Raw genomic sequence first — 17,620 nt, 5'->3', positions numbered from 1 at the left:
TCTTCTTTTAAGCTGTGACAATTAGCATCAGCTACCAAAAGAAAACGTATTTATCTAGAACCAGATCTTGGAATTTCTGCATCATAGTGTTAAGGCAAGATTTTAAAGAAATAATGAAACATTCAATTAAATACTCCTACTAAAAGTATTAATAATTTAAGGGAGGGCAAAAATAGATTTTGTACCAGATAAAATTTTAAATAATCTAAACATTTTAATGCTTATTTTTGTTTTATAATGTTCACATTAATTCAGTATAGATATGATTTCTACAAGTATATGTAACTGATAAATATAAATAGGCATGCATGCATATATTTTCGAAGTGCACGATCAAATTATTGCTGATAGGGATTCAAAAAAAGTTTGCAAGTCCCTGCACTCGTGTCCTTTCCGTAGTGATGACTGTGGCATCTAGAAGCAGCTGGGCGCTGAGCGGACGGAACGCTGGAACCAGGGGCAGGAATGCGTGACTTCCGATCTCGGCCACTTCGCCCCCTAGGCAAGTCCTTTACCCTTGGTCAGACGGTTTTCCCATTCGCGAAAGAGATAATGGTAACACTCACTTCCCTGCCAAGTTTTTGCTATAACAAAGTGTCAGATCCGCGCTTTCCCTACATCCTCTGCAACACTTACCATCAGCTTTCCCGCTCCCTCAGCGGGTCTGAGAGGGGGCCTCAGCTGCTTTTAACCAGTATAGAAATGCAGCACTTAAACGTGCATGAATGTTGCTGTGTTGGGCCTACATTTTTGATCACAGACCACTGGGAGTAAGTGAAGCGGCCCGCGTAAGTCAGCGCCTCACTCCCTCTCAGGTACTCCAGCGGCAGGACAAAAATCAAGGCTTCCGCAGCAGCCCTGCAGCCCATTTCATGGCCCGGGAGTAAATCCTTCTCGTCCCCTTCTCTCCCCGCCCCCCAGCTCTGGAAGGGTTTGCGGCCTGTCAGTTGCTCTCAATCTGGTTTAGTCGCCTTGGTGCGGCCTCTGCAGGAGCCGCAGCTTCTAGGAGCCACAAGTGGCAGGGATGGGGGAGGGGGGTCAGTGGGGTGTACAAGGAGTTCCGATGGGAGGGCTTGCGGTGCCCTTGTGGGAGCCGCTGCCCGGCAGCGTGCGTTGTGCGCACGCACGATGGGGAGAATGGACTCCGGCAAAAGAAGACCTCTGCACTTCCGTGACCTGTTCCTCAACACGGGCAAGTACCTATTGAACAGGCATATGACAGGATATGTCTATTGTAGGTGAGATACGACATATGCGAGCCAGGATGAATGAATGAAAATCCGTGCATTAAGCCAAGCGATAGAAATATAATAGAAAAATGGAGGCAGTGCAAGTTCTCAATGGGAGCAGCGCGAGACGGACAAGGGGAGAAAGGGAAGAAGAGGCAGAAGGGCAAAGTGGTCAGGAGGCAAACGAGGAGCTGCAAAACTTGAGTTGTTGGTGTTACTCCTATTGCGGTCCCCCAATCCCTCAGGCCTTGTGTGGTTCCCTTCTTTCTGCCCCAGGCCGCTCTCCTCTCTTCCTGAAGGCTCAGGCTATGACAAAACCCAAGCACCCAATTCCCTGCTGGCGGGCCCGCGACTTGGGCGCTCTCCTCACAGAACTCGGACCAGAACCCACACCCGTCCTCCCGGAACTCTTCTGAGAGGCGCGCGGGTCCCGGCCGGCCCAGAGAACTCGGGCCTCAGGGAGCACCGCGTGCGTACGCGGCTGCGTCATACGTGCGTCCGGAGGGGCGAGGAACCTGCCAATGGCCGGGCTACGGAAGCCGAGGCGCTGCTGCCGGCGTGCTGGGAAGTGGTTTCTTTCTGTGGCGAGGAAAAACTAGAGAGGGCTCTCTCAGCCAGCGGGGCGGACGGGGCTCGAGGTGAGTGAGGAGGCGGGAAAGGGCACACGCACCTGGAAGCCCAGGGTCCCCGGAGGAATGTCCGAGGCCTGGGTGGGAGGGATGCCGAGCTCCGGGTGTGAGCCCCGCTCACGCACGGGGTCGTTTCGTCCTCAGCGGCCTCGGGGCCCTCCGACCGCGCCGACATGAAAGTGAAGGCCGGACTCGCCGAGCCTGAGGGACGCGCGGTGGCCAAGCCCGAGCTTGTCAAGAAACCCGATCGGAAGAAACAGAAGAAGAAGAAGAAGAAATTCTGGAAGAAATACCCCCAGGCGGCAGCGGAGGCTTGCGGGAAAGCGGAGAGGAAGGATGGCCGGGCGGCGGCGGGGGCGGCGCTGCCCCCCAAAGGGCCGCAAGAATTCTCCCACAACTGGAAGGCCTTGCAGGAAGTAAGTTGTAAGCGGGGTCGCCAGCGGGCCCCGGAGAAAGTCGCCACGTCTGGCTCGTCCTGGGCGAGTTGGGGCAAGGCGCCTGGCCTCCTCGAGCCTCAGTTTCCTCATCTGTAAAATGAGGCAGTCGAACTGGATGATCTCCAATTATAGCTCCAGGTCCATCAACCCCTTTTCCCCCAGGACATCGCATGGCACCACTTGCTTTTTAAATGAAAGGAAGGGAATAATTTTTCTCTTCAACACTAACGGAACTAGCATTTAAGAATACTTTGAAAGATCCAGAAATTATAACAAAAACAATAGCTAATATTTACGTACTTAATAATTATCTCGTTTGATATTTACAATAACCCTGAAACATGGGTGCTATTATTATCCCCATTTTACAGTTGCATAGACTGAGGCAAACTGGATGAAGCCCTGAGGGCTCTCTGCTATTTTCTTGCTTGAGGCCAAATTTGACCTTAAGTCTTCTCCACTCTAGGCCTGGCACTCTATTCACTGTGCCAACACCTACCTGCTCTTAGTTTGTACAGTCTTTTTTCCCCCAAGGCAGAATTAATCCGTAAGACATAGGGTGAAAATTTTTATTTCAAAATAAGTTTTTTTGCATCATTTTTATAGTATTCCTAGTACGCTGTAATTGCATGAGGTAAGTTCCAAGATGTTGTGAGATATGAAAAGGAGGTGGGGTCCTAGATCTGGGAAAGCTTCAAAACAAAAACCTGTGGCTGATCCACGAGTATTTATTGGTTTAAGCGTTTGAAATTCTGTAGAAACAAGGGACAGCTGTTAGATTAGAAGTTACAACTGGAAAAGGAGAGTTTATTCTGAAATAACATATAGAAATAAATGAAAGTTCTTTTTTTTTTTTACATGTAATAGAAGTTTAATTTGCAGAAAATAGTTGAAAATATTATATAAGAGGAGGACATCTTTGAGAGTAGACAGCATCATTTTTGTTCATACAACTGGCATAATAGTTCTTTAGTAAGTGCTTGTTGATTCATAAATCACAGAAACATTTGCGTTTAGCTGTCTAAATTCTCATGGCAAAAAAAAAAATAAAGAGAGAGAAGATGTTCTTAGAAATAGAGCTATAAATTTTGAGTATTTAATTGCCCATTTAAAATTTGGGGGTTTTTTTTTGGTCCTTATCAGCTGTTGAAACAAAAAACAACAAATCCAGAAAAGTCAGTTCCTGCCTCTCCAAGGAATCACAGAAAACAAACCAAAAGCCACTACCAGAATGGCAGGCATGTTTTTAAAGAGGAAGAACATGGTGATGCAGAACTACCAAAGATGACAGGCAAAACAGGCCAGCCATCCAAGGCTTCTGTTTCTTTAGGATCTTTGAATGACACAAAGGTTGTCCTTCATAAAAAATTCAGTGAAACAAAGGGAAAAGGCAATGGAACTGAAGCTAAGAAAAGAAAAAATGGTGGCCTTCACCAGAAGATCAGAGACATCAAGCATGAGAAAAGGAAAAGAGAAGAATTAGTTCCTCCTTCCCCAACAGAGTGAGTACTGGACCTCCTGGATTCCTTTGGAATTGGAATTTATCTAATTGGTGTAAAGAGTATTATTCAAGGAGGAAGAAACTATCCTAATTCCCACAGATGGCCTCCATGGTCTTTGTGCTACAAGTAGGTACTAGGTTTTTAAAAATAGGAAGGTTAAATAGCACATTGAGTTAATGTTGCCTACTCCCTGATGAAAAGATTATAGAAATGAGCTTTAGCACATAGATCCATTAATTCCTGTGGCATGTGCTTAATAGAAACCCCATAAGTGTCAGAACAAAACTAGAGTCATAGTGTCAGAACTCTAAAGTACCAGGCCTTTTAAAGCATTTAATAAGAGTTCTGAACCTGGAGTACATGATTCTTTTTTTAAAAATTGATGTGGTTGTATTTTTTGTTATTCTGTGTTATTTTATGCATTTAAAAACATCATTCAGAGTTCAGATTTATAGACTTTACCACACTGCCAAAACTGTCCATGCCATAAAAAAGCTCACATGTCTCTAATCTAAAGAATCACTTCTTTACTCTTCGCCTATATTGTTTTTAATACTAAGCCATAGTCTTCATGACAGCAGATAAGAAAGAAATGGATAAGTAGATTTTTTTTTTTGATGCTGACTATCTTTTCTTTGCTTTTTAGATCAGACATCTGGTTTGATGATGTAGATCCTAAAGATATTGAAGCTGCCATTGGTCCAGAAGCTGCGAAAATAGCCCGAAAAAAACTGGGTCTAAAGGAAAATAATATATCACTGGTAAAAGAAAGAGCATTTGAAGGGTATGTTGAAGGTTTTTTTAAATTTTTTTATTGTTGATGTGTGCTGCATAGAACAGATGGAATACAGGAGTGTTCAAGAACATAAATGGGGTTACCCCCTTTTCTTAGGCAATGTGAATAATCTGTGAAATACCTCTTTAGTTAAATGGCAATAACCAGGGGTTTGTTGTCACTTTAGTAACAAGCCCTGCTAGAGCAGTAAATCATTTGTGCTCCTGTTGTAGGTTACTAATGTGCAGAGATTGATGTGTTTTGGGCCAGGTGTTTTTAACTCAGACCTTTGGTTCCCTCTCAGCATGACCAAAGCCGTAGCTATGGACTGCGAGATGGTGGGAGCAGGGCCAGATGGGGAAGAAAACATCCTTGCCCGTGTGTCCATCGTGAACCAGTTTGGAAAGTGTATTTATGACAAGTATGTCAAACCAACAGAGAAAGTGACCGATTACCGGACAGATGTCAGTGGGATTCGGCCAGAAGACATCATATATGGTAGGCAGAATGCCTTCCATAAACATCAGAATCAGCCTAAAAGAATTACTGCTAGGAACATCTGTATTTATCTCTTCCCCCTTCTCTATGCAAGAAATACTGTTAATAGTACAAAGAGTTCTCTAGGGACTTTAAAAGGGAGAAAAAACAAATGGCATATGACAAAGTACCTATACCAGTGGAACTCTATTTCATTTATTATATCTCAAGTATCAGTGATTCTTTTGGAAAGACACTTATGAATGCATCTCTTTGGGAGGAACTTTTTTCATTTGGGTCTGTGCTGTCTGTTCGGAAGCCAAGAACAGTATTCAACTTTGTATTCATTTTTGCTTTTAGGCCATGCTTGTTAAAATTCATTTATGTTTTATGGTAGGAGTCCAAGTAAGGTTCAGGTGGCTGAGGCCTTCTTATATAAAGGGGAAATCCATGTTCTGAATTTAGGTCCTAGTACTCCCTCTGTTGTATAACCATGGACAAAGTGTTTCACACCTTTGAACTTCCTGAAAAATAATGAAGACTGAGCTGAATCATCTCCTTCTAAGGTCCCTTCCAGGGCTAACAGTCTGTGGCTTTGTAATTCTAGTTTTAATGTAATCATTTTGAACGCTGCTTATTTTTTGCTACTTATATTTAAGGATAGTCTCCTCTAAGACTCTCTTCTGCTGCTTCATTGTGATGTGAAAGTGACCACACACACACACACACTTGTGAAGGCTTTACCAGTGGTACATAAGTTCTGATAAGTTCTATCAAACTGGAAAGTGTGGTGTGGACCTAGTGACAGTGATGTTTCTCATTTCCTTCTGCGTTCCTTCCTGCCCGTCCCTAAATAGGTTATTTTTAAAAGATTATCTAGCTAATACTTTTTCTCAGATATCTGGTGATACTTAAAGATATGCAAGCCAAGTATCCAGGTCAAGAACCAAAAGCCTTTGTGGTTGTTTTAATTGTAATGTTTCTAACAGCATCTGGGAATGTCACTGCCTTGCTGATTGTGGCTCCTCTTAGTAACCTGCTTCTTCACCATTCCGACTTGACTAAAATAGTTTCTTTTGGGTTTCCAGGAGAAGAGTACCAAGTTGTTCAAAAGGAGGTGGCAGAACTGCTTAAGGACAGGATTCTAGTTGGACATGCCCTTCATAATGACTTAAAGGTAAATGAGCTATCTTTATTGTAATTGTTTATGCCTATGCTGTGCCAATCAGCTTAAGTGTTTAGATGACCTAACTCTGGGTAAATGAAATATGTATTGTAGAACTTGGGGTTCTTCATAGAGAATCATTCTGTTAATTTCTTTTTGAGTAAGAACAAAAAGTCTTCAGAGTGGCCATTAATTTGGGGTTTCTCCCAAATGATAAGAGGGAATTAAAGCTTGCCCTTGGACCATAAAACAGCCTTTTTTCTACTTCTGTGTCTTCATGAATTTACTTTTTTTCTCAATAAGTATCCCTGAGAAAACCAGGCCTGATTTACAAATCTGCTCTGACATATTTTGTACTGCTTTCTGTCACCCAGTACATTTTTGCCATTACATTATATAATTATATATAAAAATAAAATCCCATGCTACATGATGCATACATGAAAGCAGGGATTCTGTCTTTAGTCACTTTTTTGTCCTCTACGTGTTGGAATGGCCACTCACAAAATATTGAATCACCCGAAGCCTAAAGTGTAATGGTTTATATCAGTCCATTCCAGGCTTGCCTGGATTGAGTGACTATTATGTTACCTGGCAAGATAACATCAGTTTATGTTTATCTCAAGTGTTTTGGCAGGGCAACATATCCTCTAAGTCTGATAATTCAAGGGTGTGGTTCTGAACTGTATTTATATTATTTGTTACAGATTCTACTTCTTGATCATCCCAAAAAGAAGATCCGGGATACCCAGAAGTATAAACCTTTCAGGACACAAGTAAAGGTAGGCAATGTTTTGGAGAAAGAAAAATCTGATTGTTAAGTGTGCCAATTTAATTTCATTTCACACCAGTTGTTAGCAGTTCTACCTTATAGTGGGTTCATAGATTTGATTTGTTTTTAGCCCTAGAAAAGGGAGGATAGTTTTGAATAAAGTAAATTGATGTTGGCTGCTTTCCTTTAAAATGTGTTACCATCTGCTTGATTTTTATGCTGTGCAATGAGATTTTTGCATGTCTATGTTACATTATTACAAATGCCTTTCACAAGGAATTAAGATTTCTTTTCAAGGAAAAGACAGCTTGAGAAATTGAAGCAAAGGCAATTTAATATTGAATCATTAAGTTTTATCCATTTCATTTCATTTAAATTCATTGCTAAGTATAATTTTAATAAGTTAGACATGCAGCACATTTTTGCTAGTGACAGTGAAAAAAGATATATGGCCTAGTAGACAGAAAGTCCAGCATTGTAATCAGAAAGGCTTGTACCCTGACATCCTAGCTGTGTGACCATAAGCCAGTCATACAACTTTTCACTTCCCCAGGCAATTCTGAGAGATCCTAAGTTACAGATAATTTGCCATTCAACATTGGTAGAAAAGTAAGAAAGGAAGGAAACAAAAAATCTTTTTCATCCTTAGGGGACAGGGAATCAAGTAATGTTAGAATGGTCCCCCCCTTAGGTAGTCATCTTCATTACCTGGCAGGGTTAATTGTCCTGAATGCCAGAAAAGTTTAAAAAGATTTTGAGGGGCAGCTAGGTGGCTCAGTGGATAGAGCACCAGCCTTGAATTCATGAGGACCTGAGTTCAAATGTGGTCTCAGACTTTAACACTTCCTAGCTGTGTGACCCTGGGCAAGTCACTTAACCCCAGCCTCAAAGGGGGGGAGAGGGGAAGATTTGTTTGGTGACAGGTAGACTAGAAAACAGGTCATGTAGTTGGGATGGGATAACCGACTCTTTCCTTACTAGGTCAGTGACCTATCTCCATTAAAACCAATGAACTCCATTTGACTTTTAGTTTATTCTTTTCTTCACTGGGCTTGGAGATCATCTCTTATCTTGACAAAAAGTTCAAATTTTTCCCAGACAGAAAGTGTTTATTTAATCCCCAAACATCTCTCTAACGTTCATCATTTCTTTTGCAGAGTGGAAGACCATCTTTGAAACTGCTCAGTGAGAAAATTCTTGGTATCAAAATTCAGCAGTCAGAACATTGTTCGGTAGGTGATCTTTGTGGACAATAGCACGCAAAATATATTTCACTGTTATCTCTGACCATGATTATATACATGTCCAAGAACACCTAAATGAGATGACACTACTCCCTTATCTCTTTATCTTGACTTCTCTTCCTAATTTGGTTTGGTTCTTTTTACTTCCAGATTCAAGATGCCCAGGCAGCAATGAGGCTCTATGTAATGGTAAAAAAACATTGGGAAGGAACCATCAAAGACAAATATAAACTATAAAGAGAGAAAAAGATAAAAGCATAACTGAGCCCTCCTTTCCACTATTTCTGCTGTCTACCTTACCTGCTGGCTTCTTCCTCAGCAATGTGATCACACCCCAGAAGAAACGGAGCACAGGCCTTTCTGCGCATAGTTGGAGCAGGGTATTCTGTCAGCTTACCACCTCTTGTTTGCTGATTGCGTATGTAGCCCTTGGAGTTGGCATAGGTGAAATATTCCCAAAGATGGTCACTTTTTTGGAGAAACTTTCAAACTTGTGGCTATAAGGGTGTGTGTGCTACTAAAGGGAATTTGACCTTTTCCAGACACAGTAGCTCTTGCCCAAGAGCTCAAAGTTTCTTGTGACATTCCTTGCCTATCTTCCAGAAGTCACTGTTAATATCAGAGGCATAATTAAGTTGTAGGTGAGGGAGTCTTTGTGAGGGATGGCCTTTTCTGTGAGCATAGAGACTGGTTCTGAGCTTCAGTGAAGGTGTGCAGCCGCCAGTGAGATGATCACTTTCTACACCAATAAATACATGCTGTTATCTAACATAAGGGATGCAGTATGTTACTGGCTTGGTAATTAGGATCTTTCTGCTCTCAAGCTAGTGTGCAAAGTGGTATCATGAACCAGGCTGTGGATAAATGTGGGGGACAGTATTCAGCCATCCAGTGGACCTAGAGCAGCCAGGCAACTCAGATTTCTGTAATTTATCTTGATAAAAATTAATCAGAGAAGTTAACAAACTTAATTCCCACTCTAATAAATTATTGCTGCCAGAAGGAGAAAAACTGTATCTGGTAGACCACAGATGGCGGCATATATATCTAATACCTTCCTGGGAGACTTTGTCTCTGAAAAATGTTACATTGTTTCTGCCCCAATTTAAATTTTTACTTTTTCTCATTTGGTGGTAATCTGCAAAGGAGCCCCTGATGTAGGCCTCTACTCTGGGAATAATTTGACTTCCAGAATCCCTAAAACACACACAATATTTAGATGGTGTAAATAATACAGAAATTTTAAGTGTTGGTTGTACCAGTCATAACCTTATTAACATAAACATCCTAAAATATAATGAGCACATCTAAGAACTACACTCTTGAGAGTGATTTGGGGTTTTGTTTTTTTCTTTGGTTTTTAAAAATAATTTATTGACCTTATTTGAGCCTTAGAAACCTATTGTTTGGGGGGTTAAAGAGAAGCTACTGCTTGATCATACTCTTAAGACCAAAGGGTCAGCGTTATCTTGTAATTCAAGATGATTGCCTCTAAACCTGTCTGAGAGTTTATTAGTTTCCTAATAGGAGTTTAAAAGACATGCTGTACTAATTAAAATATATAGGGCTAGAGGATTTTTAGTTGTTCCAATGATTTTTTTATTATGTATAATTGTACTGGATATATATTATCTGAAGTAAATGCTCCTTTGTATATTTAAAATTAACTTTTTTGTTGAGTCTTTCGTCCTCATTTTTTTTTCCTTGCTTACATTGTTGATAGAGGGTGAAACTATTTTGTCATAAGTGCCATTAACTTCAAAGAATTCTCTCCTTGGAAATTGATCACACTTGCACTTTATACTCAGGTTCTATAGGGTTAGCCAGTCCTCTGGTCAGATCACTGACCAGAATTTCCTTTAAATCCTGAATTCAATCCAGAATCAGAAGTTTATCAATTTATATAAATTAAAGATAGATGAAATTAATTATTTCCCTTTATTATGTGTCTGTGAACACTTATTAGAGGCAGAGACTGCTTTTAGAGCTAAAAGTTCTTCCAAAAATCTTCATAATTAAGGAAAAGCAGCACTTTCACTGGCTGACTATGTGGTGATAAAAAAGCAGGATCTTGTTGAAATGGCATAAATGGATAACTCATGATTGTACAAATGTTTTCTTTGATGGTATTTTGCATTCCTTCATTCCTGAGTCTTTTCTGACTTGATTTAAGGAAGAAATTCATTCATTTTCTTAATTGCTTTGGTCGCAAGTTTTAGGAGCTCCTAGGAGTAGAAAACAAAGTTTGACACAAAACTAGAGGAAATCTGTAGGAAAGCAATAACACAATTTGGTCATAATGGATAAGATGAGAGGTGGTGTGTATAGTTCAAAGAGGACTGACCTAAAGACTAGCAGATACCACGTTAAGGAGCCCTCTTAAGAGATCAAAGGACTGGACAGTGAATAAATCTGCTGCTGCATGAACATAGTATTGAATGGAAACTTTTTTTTTTTTTTTTTTAAATTTACTCACAACTGTTTAAATTTATTTTAGCTAGTAATCATACAAATCCAGAAAGGGGATAATTGACAGGAACTTTAAAATCTATATAATCTACTAATTCAATTTCCATACTTCATAACCAGAAAATATTATAACTTCAAAGACTGGTGTACACAAATGACTTGCATAAGCATATACCCCAACCTACTCACCTCACTTGATGTAAACCTTGCTTCAATTTCCAGGAGCATTTCATGTATGCTGTTAGAGAGCAACTCTGGCACAATTTCATCTGTTAGAGGAAGGGAAAACAACCTTCACTGTTCAATAGAAGGGTTTCCAGGGAAGATTTACCCCCAGAATTCCTGGGTTCACCTTCATGTGAACTTCTCATATGATAGTTTATTAAAGTTGGAGGAAGCTTGGAGATTATCTAATTCAGCCTTTCAATTTAGGGAGAGCACCAGCTATTGGAGGGATGAGAAAAGATTTCCTGTAAAAGGTAGGTAGCACCTAAACTCAATATGAAAGGGAGTTAGAGATTCTAGGATGGAGAATAGAGCATGTTCCAGACATGGGGACTGCCCTTGTGAAGGGAATTAGGCAAAATGCTAAGTGCGTTGAGTAACTAGCATGCCATTTTTCAACTTTAAAAAGTACTGAACACCAACTGTGTTCAGAATTCTATGGTGCTTGCAGTCTAATTGTCCTTTGTTTTTGAAAAGAATAACATCATAGGATGATGTTTTGACTTGTGTGTGTGTGATTTAGATTTAAGCAAGGCAGAGTTTTAAAAAGTTGTCAGCTTCATGTTTCCAGTCATCTAAGTCCAGTGGCAAGACAAAAATAGCTTCAATGGCCTGGGATTCAATGGATAATCTTATTAGCATGTTCAATGTCTGACCAAGCTTTAAGCACTTTAAGTACCGAGCCTGTTCCCATCATGGCCATTGGAACAAATTCTTCTCATCCCATTTTGGAAGGGAGTGGGAGTTGGGAGGAGAGGTCTTCACATGCTTGAAGCAGACATCCACCACCTAGTTGACCAACAGGTTTGAGGCCTATTAGTTGCCCTTAACCTGGTTTTAACCCATATGCTGAGATGTGGCCACTTTGTATGCTATAGCTTCTTGGTGCACAGGTGAGAATTGGGTAAAGGTAGACATCAAAGGTTGATGAGCAGTGCTGAAAAGGACTTGGCAAGGCTTCACACCAGAGATGCTAGTCCTTGAATGCTCAACACTTGCTAGTCTGGCATAATAGTGATGTAGGCAATAAAAATTAGAATGTGAATGCAAAAAGCTGTGACTTCCAGAAGAGGGAGGGCTGCAAAGTTCAAGGAAATCTTATGTGCATTAAAAAGTAGGATTTCAGTGGACAGTGACCAGGGAATCAGCTGTATAGGGAACAACCTTAGGAAGAGTATAGAAGCAAGAAAATAATCCATTTTGATAGGGAAAATAGTGTGAGATAAAGGTGGCAAAATAAATTGAAATCACGTTGTAAAGGCTTTGATGCTAAGGAGTTTTGTCCTATCCTATATGCAATGGGAAGCTGTTGAAGGTTTTTGAGCAAGACTTGTACATCCCAAAGATGATCTTTAGCCTATTCAATATAAAATGGAGAGAAAAAATTGGATACTTCTTGTGGTCCAAGGTCTGATGCTCCTCTGCTTAGGTGAGACATTGGCTGGAAGACTGCCATCTGCTGGCTATCTGGTCTGATGGTGCTGTAGGGATGGATTTCCTCATTCAATATTTCACCTGATCACTAGGAGAATTAATAGTTTTTCTCTTCTGGTTCTTTGTGATTGGGAAGAAAGGGAGCAAGAGGGACAAGAACTTACTGTATAAAACAAGCTCTGACAGCAGCATGCACATGTTCTCCACAACCTCTGGATCATCCCTGTGTTCTTGGTAGGTTTCTTTGATTAAGGATATTCCAGGACTCTTGTCATCGGTTACCACAATCCGAAAGGCTGCCAGCTCTGAAGAAAGGGATGTGAATGTCTTGAAGATAAACATAGGTCATTCCATGAGGGTATGACCACATGGTCCTCTTGTAGCACAGTGGCAAGAGTTGCTTTCTGTGGCAATCTCTCCCTCTCTAGACTATTTCTTCTCCCTGAAGACACTTCTTTTTTTTTAACATGCAGGACTTTAAAGAACCTCAAAATTGAATAGGAATCTTAGAAACAAAATCTAGCCCCCTCATTTAACAGATCAGGAAACTAGGCCCAGAGAGTGGAAGGAAAAACTAGAATTAAAACTCAAGTATACTGATTCTCAGCCCAGTGATCTTGCTATTCAGTATCTCACTTCTCAGAATTCTTCTGATTTCTGTTCCTGTCTTACTTGATCTCAGAAAAGAAGGTCAAGTTGCTTCCCATAGTAAGGACAACACTCATTCATTAGTGAATGTGAATATAAGCCACTATTATCTAGAATTGGGACATTAGAGATGGAAGAGACCTTGAAGATTATCTACTTAAACTCCTTTGTCTTATAAATAGGGAAACTAAAACCTAGAGATGAAATAATAATGTTTTTACACGGTCACATAGCTAGTCTATAATAGTTCCTGGATTTAAATTTGAAGTATAACCCATTGTTACAAGAACAAAGATTTTCTTTCTTGCTTTCCCCTCTTTTCCTCCCCCTAATGAATCAGCTGGCAAGTTAAGCAGAGGTGCTTCCTAGGGTCAATGAATATGATGTAGGTGGTCCCAGCCAAAGGCCAGACCTGCTGTTGATTGCAACAATTCACATTTAGTAGTAACTGCACAGTAGGGCCCAGTTAATTCTCATTGTGGCTGTCAGTTGCTGGCAGTAATCCTGATGAACCTGGAAGAGTGGCCCCAGGGTAGAGATCACTTATCCTTTCTGGTAAATTAGGCCTGACTCTCTTAACCACTCATGAACAGTATACTCAAGAAGGTTATAGAATTTAGGAATGGAAAAAAATCTTCAGCTTCATCTAACCCTGCCACTTCATCCCTCAAGTGGGGAAAGAACTCTATAGGAAGCATAATCTGTTTCAGCTCACCAACCCTTGGTGACCAGAGTACACCCTGACTTCTACCCAGGATTCTCACCTGATGTCCGTACCAGGCTGGCCAGCCCCTGGTAGGCATTGTTCACCAAGACAGCTCTTTGCATATGTAGCTGGATACATTTCAGCAACAGAAGTGTTACATGTTCAAATTCGCCACCTTCTATGCAGCCTGTCACAAAATCCACAGATGAGAAGTGGTCATAGGCTAAGCATGGACCAAGCCCAGCTTCCCCAGCTCATGCCACAGTAGCTGCCTGCATGAAGCCTCACCTTGCAAGGATAGCACCCAGAGGGCAGAGCAGGCAGATTCTGCTCTGTCACCATCATTGAGGTAGATGTCCAAGATCTTCAAGATGAGGTTCACAGTCTCCTTTAGGGGTGTCTTGTCTGGAAGGGCAGCTGAGCAGATGAAAGATCAGAGTAAGTATGGAGCTTCAAGGCTTGGAACAGTCACTAAGGTAAAAGACTTGTAAAAATATAGGGAGCTTGTGATTCTCCTTCCCTATACTCCAACTGTAGAGGTAGTCATGTTTCCATTTCTACTGCCTCTATTTTAGTGAAAGCCTTCCCCCCCCCACCCCCAGCCGATCTTTCTGCCGGGGAGGGAACACCAAGCTTTTATTGCAGCCTTAGCAATTTGCTCATACACTGTCATGGTATAATTAATCTCTGAATTCTCTCCATACTGACCTTCACCAGCTAATTGCTCAAAAGTGAATTGTGTGTTAACTCCTGTTTCCAAATTGCACCTGACTTGGATCTTACATAATTCATGAAACTCCGCAAGCCACAACAAATTTTGTCCAAGTTCTAAACATATATACTGCATATGGGTGAAAGGTATCTGCAGAAAGGCAGGCCTCTCTTCTGATGGGCTGATTAGCCCTGCCCAAATATGGAAAAATATTAAAGGGCATTTCTATATCATTTAAGATTTGCAAAGCAACTCATTTGCATTCACTCATTTGGTCTCCACAAAAGTTTGGTAAATTAGCAAGTCACATAGATGTTTATTAGCTCCATGTTCATGACTGAACAATACCAAATTCTATTATAGATAAAGGTCCTGAGGATACAAACTGTGATGTTCTTGTCACTATATAGTGATCTTTGATCATGTGACCAAGTTTCAAAATCAGGTATTGATCAAACTTCTTTAAGCTCAATACTTTTTTCACTACACTTTGTTCAGTCATGTCTGACTATGACCCTATTTGGGGTTTTCTTGGCAAAGAATCACTAAAATGATTTGCCATTTTTTTCTCCAGCTCATTTTATAGATAAGGAAACCAAGGCAATCAGGGTTAAGTGGTTTGCCCACAGTTACATAGATAGTAAGTGTCTGAGGTCAGATTTGAACTCAGAAATATTAATTTTCCTGACTCCAGGTCCTTTCTTCACTGTACCACCTAGTTGCCTCCTCCCCCCCCCCCCGCCAGCCCACTATACCATACTATCTTTCAAAACCAACACTGGGCTTTTCTTTTGCTTACCAGTTCAAACTGGAATGTGATCCTATGTGTAAAGAAGGCTGTTTGTAATGTAAATGTGAAGTTACTTCCCTTAATGACACCAATTTATTCAAATGTGTACAATTTGAAAGTGGCTTCTACATATTGTGCTTTATCTCATTTGGTTTTCATCTGAAGCAGGCAGTGATCATCTGTCCCCTGACATTTCTATTGTCCCCATTTTTGTAGGTGAAGTTCTTATGCCTTGATTCTAATATACACAAACATAGACTCATTCACATTTTCTTCTCTTTCACCAGGACTCCTCCATGCCCCATGTCAAAAGCTAGCCAAAGAGAAACCCAGGCCATGGATACAACAGAGACCCAAGATCTATGTCAGCCCACATATGATATGAATGTGACCAGAGTCCTAACTTTGATCTTCATGGGAACTGATCAGTTTTGTTCTTTTTCCTGGACCACAGATTTCACCCTAAGTCTGCCCAAACACCTTAAGAAATTCAATCCATTGATTTTAATAGGCCATAAACAGAAAATAGTGGGTTATCCCCCCCACATATTTATCATGTGATTGAGAAAAACTCGTATTTTCACAGCATTTAAAGACTTAGTACAACCATACTTCATTACTAGATATATAATTCTCATCCCATAGCATTGTGGGAATGATGGCATGCTAGTAGTAATTTGATCCTAGGTGGAATGGACAAATAAATGAAGAAGGCATGTTACAGAGCTTGATTTACCTTGACATGCCCAAGGACCATAAAATAAAAGACTATTGAAGCTTCTCAATTAGCCCTGATTGGCAAGGAAGGAGATAGTTGGGGACAAAGTGGGGTTGGGTGTGAAAAGTTTAGTGGAAGGAGCCAAGAAAATCAGGGTCAGAGCTTGAGGGTCCTACTCACCATTCACAGTGAGACTCCAGAGGAGACCCAAACAAGATAAGGAGATCTCCTTATTATGTGAGAAATTATCCAGGCATTGATTGATGTCAGTATATGTATCAATATTCTGGAGGTGCTCCATCGAAGCTTCTAAGAAGGACAGACATAAAAGGTGTTTCTCAACTGTAGCCAAAACTGCTTGAGATCAGATCAGAGACTAAGTTGAGTGTTTTTGTCTGCTCCCCCACAGTACCAGACCTTCTTATCAATTCTTATCAGTCCTTGGGCTCCTAGGAATGAAAGCTAGAAAGCCCCTCAGAGATTATCTAATTTACCTATTTAATTTCAAGAGAAGGTGAGTGTTTCAGTTAAGTGATCTAGGAAAGAGAGATTAAGTGACAGCTAAAATTCAAACTCAGGGCCTCTAAATCCTGAGTTCTCCCTGCTCTACCACACTGCTGGACCACGCCTCCCTGCCAAAGGCCTCAGAAATCTCAGCCCAGAATACCATGTGACACACGGTTTCCTGGAGATTAGTTCTGTGAGAAGAGGGAAGTAGAGACAGAATTAGAGGAAAATCCTACCATTGGTTGAAATAATCATCAGCATTTGGCAGACCATGGAGAGCAGCTCTTCATCTGTTGGGTAATTTCTCAAGATGGAAAGCAGGGCATCAGCAACATATTTTTCACTTGGCACATTATCTGGATGGTTTATGAGAGCTGCCCAGAATAAATAGAATATTTTAATTGCTTAATAGGATAATAACACCTTGGGTTCATAGAGTAATTTTATCTTTTAAGATCTCCTACTGCATCATCTCCTCCCAACAAGCCTCTGAGGTAGGCAGAGCAGGGATCATTAACTCCATTTTACATATGAGAAAACTGAGGCCCAGGGCAGGAGAATGCCGTTATTGAGTTGCAGAGTCAGCAGCAGAACTTAGGTCTCCTGAACTAGATCCCTGGGCTTTTTCTATAGGATCACACCTGCCTTCCCACCTACCCTGACGCATCTCCCTTCCTGGCTGAAGTACTGTTCATTTATTTTTCTTTTCTGCCTTTAACATGGGTATAGAATAGATCCCTTTGGCGCTGTCATAGATAGGGAGCAATTTTGATGTATGGCAAGCGGTTCAGACTGGGAAGCCAAAGAGAAGGGTGGAGGAGTCTTTAGTACAAGGAACCAGGCGCTGATTTTGAATAGGGAACAGAGGGCTCAGTTTGCAGAAGGACATTGGAGGGCACAATGAAGACACAAGTACTAAGGGTATGCAAAGTAGGCTCCATGGGGAGCTACGCTTTTGGTTTTCATTTTCTATAAATGCATTTATTTTTAATACAATTACTATAAATGTCTACTCTTTAGGGATGCAGATATTCCCCAATGGAATCTAGTGTTGAGAACAGAAATGGTTTCATTTTTAATTTCGTATCCCCAGCAAGCTTAGTGCCTACTACATAATAGATGCTTAATAAATATTGACTTAATGATTCTGTGATAAGTTACCTATCTCAGAGGGAGGGCTC

The 17,620-nt window shown here is 40.9% G+C and overlaps 2 protein-coding genes across 3 annotated transcripts in view; one reads left to right on the top strand and one right to left on the bottom strand.

Annotated features, from left to right (window-relative positions):
- The first annotated feature begins 1,706 nt into the window (after window positions 1-1,706).
- REXO4 (REX4 homolog, 3'-5' exonuclease) lies at window positions 1,707-9,897 on the top strand. The gene is made up of 9 exons (XM_074294026.1): window positions 1,707-1,867; window positions 2,003-2,274; window positions 3,439-3,797; window positions 4,444-4,581; window positions 4,877-5,070; window positions 6,138-6,226; window positions 6,922-6,996; window positions 8,144-8,218; window positions 8,381-9,897. The coding sequence occupies exons 2-9, from the start codon at window positions 2,032-2,034 to the stop codon at window positions 8,465-8,467; spliced, it is 1,260 nt and encodes a 419-aa protein (XP_074150127.1). The 5' UTR covers window positions 1,707-1,867; window positions 2,003-2,031; the 3' UTR covers window positions 8,468-9,897.
- Window positions 9,898-10,149: 252 nt separating this feature from the next.
- STKLD1 (serine/threonine kinase like domain containing 1) overlaps window positions 10,150-17,620 on the bottom strand; it is a 41,007-nt gene continuing 33,536 nt past the window's right edge. For both annotated transcript variants that reach the window (XM_074294025.1, XM_074294024.1), the window contains exons 13-19: window positions 16,676-16,813; window positions 16,113-16,241; window positions 14,001-14,129; window positions 13,771-13,899; window positions 12,523-12,663; window positions 10,889-10,968; window positions 10,150-10,455 (exon numbers count right to left, since the gene is read on the bottom strand). In XM_074294025.1, coding sequence (XP_074150126.1) covers window positions 10,399-10,455; window positions 10,889-10,968; window positions 12,523-12,663; window positions 13,771-13,899; window positions 14,001-14,129; window positions 16,113-16,241; window positions 16,676-16,813 — 803 coding nt within the window. In that variant the 3' untranslated portion in view covers window positions 10,150-10,398. The remainder of the gene's footprint in view (window positions 10,456-10,888; window positions 10,969-12,522; window positions 12,664-13,770; window positions 13,900-14,000; window positions 14,130-16,112; window positions 16,242-16,675; window positions 16,814-17,620) is intronic.

The sequence above is a fragment of the Sminthopsis crassicaudata genome, chromosome 2 (assembly GCF_048593235.1).
Source record: "Sminthopsis crassicaudata isolate SCR6 chromosome 2, ASM4859323v1, whole genome shotgun sequence".
NCBI lineage: Eukaryota > Metazoa > Chordata > Mammalia > Dasyuromorphia > Dasyuridae > Sminthopsis > Sminthopsis crassicaudata.
The sequence above is the reverse complement of the archived record's forward strand: the minus strand, read 5'-3'. Positions and strand labels throughout refer to the sequence as shown.

Bases quoted from the DNA above. Each gene is read 5' to 3' on its own strand.
- REXO4 (XM_074294026.1), top strand. From the start codon at position 2,032: ATGAAAGTGAAGGCCGGACTCGCCGAGCCTGAGGGACGCGCGGTGGCC. The intron at 3,798-4,443 runs GTGAGTACTGGA...TTTGCTTTTTAG, and splicing joins GTTCCTCCTTCCCCAACAGA to ATCAGACATCTGGTTTGATG. The intron at 4,582-4,876 runs GTATGTTGAAGG...GTTCCCTCTCAG, and splicing joins AAAGAAAGAGCATTTGAAGG to CATGACCAAAGCCGTAGCTA.